Source organism: Argopecten irradians, unplaced genomic scaffold (genome assembly GCF_041381155.1).
Source record: "Argopecten irradians isolate NY unplaced genomic scaffold, Ai_NY scaffold_0023, whole genome shotgun sequence".
NCBI lineage: Eukaryota > Metazoa > Mollusca > Bivalvia > Pectinida > Pectinidae > Argopecten > Argopecten irradians.
In genome coordinates, this window is record NW_027187490.1 from 91127 (window position 1) to 99878 (window position 8752).

An 8752-nucleotide genomic window follows, 5' to 3' on the forward strand; every position below is an offset into this window, starting at 1 on the left:
AGAATTATCAGTATGAGATGGCCATTTAATCCTATTAACAAATTTTCTATGACTGATCCCCAGGGGCCTTAGGGGCGGGGTCAAAAAGGCTAAAACTTCAAAAATCTTCTGAAATTCTGGAAATGGTAGAATCATAAATAGAAAGGTCTTAAGGTCCTTTACAAAAATTGTGAATTATATGACCCTGGGGTCTCACGTTTTCCCCTTGGGAGGGGGTCAAGTTTACTTTAGTTTATATAGGGAAAACACATTTATGAGCATTTTTTGCTCAATTTTCATTGGAAACGAGTCAAACTTGGTTAGAATTATTAGCCTGAGATAGCATTTTAATATCATATCCACATTGATTCTGGCCGATCCCCTGGGGGCAGAAGGGCGGGGCTAAAAATGGGTCAAATAGGCTAAAACCAAAAATCTTCTTCTGAAATTCTGGAAACGGTAGAAACAAAAACTTTTCATAAATAGAAAGGTCTTAAGGTCCTTTACAAAAATTGTGAATTATATGACCCTGGGGTCTCACATTTCCCCCTGGGGAGGGGGTGAAGTTTACTATAGTTTATATAGGGAAAACACATTTATGAGCATTTTTTGCTCAATTTTCATCGGAAACGAGTCAAACTTCGTAAGAATTATTAGCCTGAGATAACATTTTAATATCATATCCATATTGGTCCAGGCCGACCCCCTGGGGGCAGAGGGGCGGGGCCAAAAAAGGTCAAATAGGCTAAAACTTGAAAAATATACTTTTAAAATTCAGGTGTTTTTGTACATTCTACAAGCTGGAACTTTATTAACTGCAAACTGTGTATGATACAACTTTACTCTAATGCTCCTGTTTTATTATGACATCCATGTATTGTAAAAAAAACACCATCAGATTGTTTGTAATGCTTCTAACATTTTTTTAATACTACAGCAACAAATCAGAATGATTCCATGGATCCAGAATAAACGAATCTTATGGCAAAATTGCATAGCCAATAGGACCAACATGATAGGATTTATACATAGACAAACCAGATTTTCTGTAGCCTCGGGCCTTACTCGTGTTAACAATAATCACATATGCACTGGCACTATACAAGAACATCTTGTATTGTTCCCGACTTTACGACACTGTCAATTTCTTTGACCATTTTCCTGAGAATTGGCTTATCCTTGGTATGTATCATATCCTCTAGTACTGCGGACTGTATATACAGAAGGGCACCATTCAATGGGACGGAATATGGTGCCATTGCTGCGTAGTGGATCCCCATTAGAGCTAAAATGCCATCTGCAGGCGTCTCCACTTTGCTTATTATGATGTCTCTATACATCAACAACAGAGTAGTCTTCTGGCCGAACCTCTGGGTTTATGTTCTGCTGCCACTTGGTCGGGTAGGTCTTCATTCTGAAGGAAAAATTGGAGAAAATTATGTATCAATTAAGCCACCAGATTAATAAAATTTATGTATTGTGTGAAATAACTATCATTCAGCTAGTTTCCACATACATTCCCTCATGATAAATGCAAGTGATGGTCAACTTTAGGATTTAATCTTTTTTTTATGAATCAATTGTCATGGTCATCACTGGAACAAGCATATATCTTGCCGGTATAGAAAAGATTAAGATTATAGCAATTTCAATCGCCTAAATTAAAGAGGGAAATATAATGTTCAAGATAGTTTTTACTGTTCATATATAGGATCTTAAATGAGTGACTATCTAATATAAAATATGATAGGAAATAAATAAACGTTTTTCTCATCATATCATCGTATCAACTCAACATTTCATCGTTTCATCAACATTTTGCACGAGTTTTCTCGTGTGTTTTAGCCAAAACTATTTTATCCCATGCAAACCTTTTTTTATCAAATAAACGTTTACAATCTGTGTTTTAATCCTTACTTGTTTTTATTTTACCCTGATCTTTTATCCTGATAATAATGCTTGACTTGTAGTTTGGCCCTAAATGACCTTAGTTGTCGATGGGCCGTAAAACTCAAACAAACAAACAAACAAAAATTAAATGAGTGTTCATTTCATATGAGATTTTATGACAAGAAGATTTTATTTTTGAAGAGCCAGCAAAACCCCTGGATATTAGGCAGATTATGTGATAAATATAGATATTAAATATCTTATACCTTCACAGCATGAATTGGAGTGTGGTGTAGTGACAGCTTTCCTCCAATCTTTGGCAGATGGACGAATGCCACAAGAGTTTTGACTTCTGAAATTTAAAAATATTTACATAATTAGTTTCATCTGTACACACAATTAGCCAAAAAAGTGAATGTATTACTAATACTACTTATAAAAAAATGCATGCATTCTTTACTGCCATTGCAATGAGGGATTACTTTTGTTGATGTTTTGTATGTATATGATAGTTAACTTTAAAATGTACCACTACATGTATATATGTCTAATACAGCTGTATCAAAATATCTCACTCTTCTGACAAGCTTACATTGGCTGTTTATAAAACACTGGATGTATATATGTTATAACAAGAGGCCCATGGGCCTTTACGGTCACCTGAGTTAGAATATATAATGAAACAAATTAAAGACATATAAACACTATATGCTGGTCCTTGAAGTTGGTCAGTGATTTATAAATTTCACTTTTTAGACTATGAAGAGTATTTGCTTCCATCAAACCTGTGAACTTAGAGGTATTTTTTGAAATTTTAATAATTTTGACCCTTTTTGGTCCTGCCACTCTGGTCCCCCAAGGGGTCCTCGAGGACGGATATGAATGTTAAAATGCTATATCTTAGGCTAATAATTCTTATCAAGTTTGACTCATTTCCTACGAAAATTGGGCAATAATGTTCACAAATATGTTTTTCCTATATAAACTAAAGTAAACTTGACCCCTCCCCAGAGGGTAACGTGAGACCCCAAGGTCATATAATTCACAATTTTTATAAAACACCTTAAGACCTTTCCATCTATAATTATTTGATTCCACTATATCCAGAATTTTAGAAGATTTTTGAAGTTTTAGCCTATTTGACCCTTTTTTTTGCCCCGCCCTCTGCCCCCAGGGGATCGGCCAGGACCAATGTGGATATGATATTAAAATGCTACCTCAGGCTAATAATTCTAACCAAGTTTGACTCATTTCCTATGAAAATTGAGCAAAAAATGCTCATTAATGTGTTTTTCCTGTATAAACTATAGTAAACTTGACCCCCTCCCCAAGGGGAAACGCGAAACCCTAGGGTCATATAATTCACAAATTTTGTAAAGGACCTTAAGACCTTTCTATTTATGAAAAGTATTTGATTCTACCATTTCCAGAATTTCAGAAGAAGATTTTTGAAATTTTAGCCTATTTGACCCTTTTTTAGCCCCACCCCTCTGCCCCCAGGGGGTCGGCCAGGACCAATGTGGATATGATATTAAAATGCTATCTCAGGCTTTACGACGGACGACGCACGACGACGGACAAAAGGCGATTAGAATAGGTCACTTGAGACTTCGTCTAAGGTGACCTAAAAAGCTTCAAGATAAATGTTACATATACATGTATATTTCAAAATAAATAATTACCATCATCTATCAACGCACTCCTGGAGACATTGACCATATTTTTGGAGAATAGATAATCCAAAATTGTTTCTGTTGCTGTTCTCAAGTTTTGTCGCACCTTCATCAAAGTTGCCTCCGGCAGAATATTTGCCAGGTGCTGGACCAGCTAAGCAATTAAAATAAAATGGTTTTGTTAATAATTAAAAATTATTTTAAATTTGATTAATATCATCTCTACCATATCTGTATATATAAGGTTTGACATGATGGATGTTTATATGATTTACCAGTTTTACGTCCTATTAACAGCCAGGGTTATGTAATTAATAGGGACACGCAAGGTTTGATGGCTGAGGAAAACCGAAGTACCCAGAGAAAAACCACGACAACAATGGTCACATGGGATACCCAGAGGTGGAGGGCTTGTGGTAATTTGTCGGGACATCTTTACCAAAATTTAAAAAAAATAAAGAAAAGGAAAAGAAAGTGAAGATCAGGTTAAAGACCAGATACTCACATGAATGGGATTTTTGAAAACTGGATAGTTTTCAAACAGAATTTCAATTCTATTTTTCTGGGGAACAGCGAGAACCTCTGTCTCCAAAACATCTATTGTTTTTTGAAGAATTCTCCAAACAGTATCTTTGTTGGATTTTTCTCCACACTTCCTTAGCTCTTTCAAAAAATCCTCCCCTTGTTGTTCATTATGATTTGTTGCTTGAAAAAATAAACAATAAATTGTTATAATCTTTAACAAATTATGTCTTTAATTTGTGTTATGTATTTTGTATCTTAATCTAAAATTGTCCATAGCTTGTCTTTTTTCCCCTTAAGTATCTGAATTTGTGTATGCAGCTAAAACAAAACAAAGTAATGCTTACAAGTGTAGATATACCTGTAATATATTAATTATAAGACTCTTTCATATGTGAATATTAAGGATAGGGATATTCTATCCAAGGGTAACAAAAAATTATAAAAACCGGAGGCTTGCAATATTTTGTGATCCCAGAGGTAGAATATTCCTATCCTTAATATCCATGTATGAAAGAGTTTTTCCTCTCATACCTCGACGATTTGTTGCAATTTTACTACAATCACCTTCCGCCATTTTGAAATAAATTGAAAAAAGAGCATGACTGCAAGTAAATTCTCCTTACATGAAAATTATGTGATATTTTCAACTTAAATCCCGTTGTTTGTATCTTTTAAAGTAAATCCAGTCTAGTTTCTGAAAAGAATTGTTAAAATTGACCTAAAAAAACAGTAATTTTGTTGACACTGTGACGTCAGTGTCACACAGGTTTATTGCATGTGTAGCCATGCAATACAGCTTCAGGCGAAATGAGTGTATTGCCCTCGATCAGTCAGCATTACATTTGTAGGTATGAGAGAAATGTATATATTATTAAAGTAAACATATAGCTACATAATTAGTAATTGAGTCATTTTTAGCTCACCTGGTCCGAAGGACCAAGGTGAGCTTATGCCATACCGTGGCGTCCGGCGTCCGTCGTCCGTCCGTCCGTCCGTCAACAATCGACTTCTTCTCCATAACCGCTGGTCGGATTTCAACAAAATTTGGCTGGTAGCATCCTTATGGCCTACTAACTGAAAATTGTACAAATGATGGGGCTGACCCCCCAGGGGCCTGAGGGGCGGGGCCAACAGGGGTCAATTTGGCTATTTCCATATAAACGACTTCTTCTCTGAAACCAAGCATGGGATAGCACCCATAATGCAATGGTAGCATCCTTATAGGGTGGGGATTCAAAATTGTACAAATGATGGGGCTGACCCCCGGGGGCCTGAGGGACGGGGTCAAATGGGGTCCATTTGGCTATTTCCATATAAACGACTTCTTCTCTGAAACCAAGCATGGGATAGAACCCATAATGCAATGGTAGCATCCTTATAGGGTGGGGATTCAAAATTGTACAAATGATGGGGCTGACCCCCCGGGGGCCTGAGGGGCGGGGTCAAATGGGGTCGATTTGGCTATTTCCATATAAACGACTTCTTCTCTGAAAGTAAGCATGAGATAGCACTCATAATGCAATGGTAGTATCGTTATAGGGTAGGGATTAAAAATTGTACAAATGATGTGGCTGACCCCCCGGGGGCCTGAGGGGCGGGGTCAAAAGGGGCCAATTTGGCTATTTCCATATAAACGACTTCTTCTCTGAAACCAAGCATGGGATAGCACCCATAATGCAATGGTAGCATCCTTATAGGTTGGGGATTCAAAATTGTACAAATGATGGGGCTGACCCCCAGGGGGCCTGAGGGGCGGGGTCAAAAGGGGCCAATTTGGCTATTTCCATATAAACGACTTCTTCTCTGAAACTAAGCATGGTATAGCACCCATAATGCAATGGTAGCATCTTTATAGGGTGGGGATTCAAAATTGTGGAAATGATGGGGCTGACCCCCAGGGGGCCTGAGGGGCGGGGTCGAAAGTGGCCAATTTGGCTATTTCAATATAAACGACTTCTTCTCTGAAACTAAGCACGGTATAGCACCCATAATACAATGGTAGTATCCTTATAGTGTGGGAATTCAAAATTGTGCAAATGATAGGGCTGAACCCCCGGGGGCCTGAGGGGCGGGGTCAAAAGTGGTCAATTTCCATATAAATGACTTTTTCTCTGCAACTTAACATGGGATTACGCTCATAATGCAATGGTTACATCCTTATAGGGTTTGGATTCAAAATTTTGCAAATGATGGGGCTGACCCCCCCGGGGGCCTGAAGGGTGGGGTCAAAAGGGGTCAATTTAGCTATTTCCATATAAACGACTTCTTCTCTGCAACTAAGAATGGAAGAGCACTTATAATGCAATGGTAGCATCCTTATAGGGTTGGGATTTGAAATTGTACAAATGATAGGGCTGACCCCCGGGGCCTTAGACGACAATAGATGCGAGGTCAAAAGGTCAATTAGGCTACTATTTTCATATAAATTACTTTGTCTCTGAACCTATGTATTGGATAGCATATTTGTATAGTATCAATAGCATCATTGTATGGTTGTGATTCAAAATTAAACTTTGGGAGTCAATTTTGCTTATTTTTCTAATTGTCTGAGTCTTGTGATAATTACTAACGAAAAACCAGGTGAGCGATACAGGCCCTCTGGGCCTCTTGTTTATACATACCTCCTAATTCTAAATCCTTGTCACCTTGACTGATACATGTAGCTGTAGACTCACTTGACTGTGATGTTCTGCTGGCTCAGGCATAGGGCAAGGATTAGGCTGGCAATCTGGTTGTTCATCACATGACTGCTGGAATACACAGAGAAAAGGAGGGTTTAACAGTGAGGACACATAAATGACATGATATGCCAAATTCATTATTGAAGTTTAGAGTATTTTTATATTAAATTTGTTGTTCTTTTAGGTTAAATTTGTTGTTCTTTTAGGTTTTCTTATCAGTCATTGTTATTTACAGTAGTTCGAGTTACCAGGAGATACCATTACCCTTTGACTGATGCACATGAATCTAAGTTAATGAACAAGAGGTGCACGGGCCTAGCTAATATGTATTTGTGAAATATTTACATTTATTACCTTTTGTGGCGTATTCCATCCAGGTTTCCTTCCCCTTTTTGTGACCGCGGGTATCTTATTATACACTCTCCTTTTCAGCGTCAAGCGTAAATTGCTCTGATGAAAGAAATACATCATTGTAAGCATAATCACCAAATTTAAGATTTCATTATTTGAATAATAATCAACAGTTGAAAATAACTCCAAAAATAATAGCATTACTTCTTGTTTTCTTATAAGCATTTCAAGAAATTTATTTTTACTTACAAATATAATAAAATATTCATTATTACATTCTTTGTATATAAACAAAATTGGAAGTTGTATAAAAAAAAAACCTTTTGTCACACATATTGCTTGGTGTTAATGGTTATTTCAAGACCTGTTTTTACATGCAGCTAGATGTTTGGAAAGATAGACACATGTTGTTAGATGAGTTAGAATTTCAGGGAGTTTTCTAAATACATGTTTTACTCTTACAAATATTATACACAAAGTATTACCTAGATCTTTCCTCGGCATGCTTGAAAGGATCATTTCATGCATAAGAAATAATGTTATTATTATTACATAGTTGTTTCTCAGTGGCTCTTCTGGGTTATCCCTCAGACACTGGTACTTTGCTGCGATCATTTTTGCAGTCAATAGAAGTTCATGTTCTGTGGGTCTCCCACCACTATTTCTAATCAGTTGATCCATACAGGATCTCACTACCATGCCTTTCTCTTTCCCTTGAGAAATTTCTGAATAGCTGGCAGGGTCCTCCAGAATTGCGGAATAAGGCACTGTTATATTCAAGTCATGTTCTTGTGTCATGCTGGGTGTTGATGGTGATACCATCAAAGGTTTCTGCATTTGTGGCATTATGTGTACTGCGCGAGGAGGCGTCATCATTTGGGGGACAGGAACTTCTTCAATGTTCTGAAAAGATATTAAGAAATATACTCTGTAGATGAGTAGGCCTATTCTTAGTTAATACATGATGACAAAGCAAAGAGCCATGTAGAACATTATCATATTATTTAGCATTCAAACATTAAACTACTAATGTGGTATTGAACTGGGTACATATATAGGTTCAACATCAAATGTATGAGGAATTCATTCAATGGCAAATCAAATATATGTATATCATTCTTTTGGTGAAATTTATATCCTTTATAGAAAACTATTAATGTGCATATATATGTGTGAATATTATAACAGTCATGTATGTGTACTATGTAATTGTCTTAATGAAACAGATCCATTTAGATAGGTGGGTGATATTTGTAACAAAAAAATATATTATACATCCAAGACTGTTCACTATATTTGATAGTGTACCTTTTCTGCCAATAACACATCGCGGATTCGCTTCCTGACCAAGAATGAGGGAAATAAGTCCTTCAGATCGCTATCATTTAAGGTCATAAACGTTTTCCCGTCGATTCCAGCATCTGCAGATATAAAAAAGTGAAGCAGTTAACATATGTGTCTGGTGATTTGGTTCGAATTAAATCTGATACCGGTATCGAGTTACATACATGTCGATTCTAGAAAATAAAGTGGACTAAAATATCCTGTAAACATGGATTGAATTGTGTCAATTACAATATCTTGTTTGTATTCATAATACATACCTCGAATTAACATCGATTTGTAGCGAAAAGTACTATAATTTACTTTTCT

The 8752-nt window shown here is 36.6% G+C and overlaps 1 protein-coding gene across 1 annotated transcript; it reads right to left on the reverse strand.

The window, feature by feature from the left end:
• Positions 1 to 1039: 1039 nt before the first annotated feature.
• Positions 1040 to 4641, reverse strand: LOC138311438 (uncharacterized). The gene is made up of 5 exons (XM_069252794.1): positions 4599 to 4641; positions 4048 to 4247; positions 3552 to 3696; positions 2136 to 2221; positions 1040 to 1393 (listed from the first exon to the last, which is right to left on the reverse strand). The coding sequence occupies exons 1-5, from the start codon at positions 4639 to 4641 to the stop codon at positions 1319 to 1321; spliced, it is 549 nt and encodes a 182-aa protein (XP_069108895.1). The 3' UTR covers positions 1040 to 1318.
• Positions 4642 to 8752: the final 4111 nt, after the last annotated feature.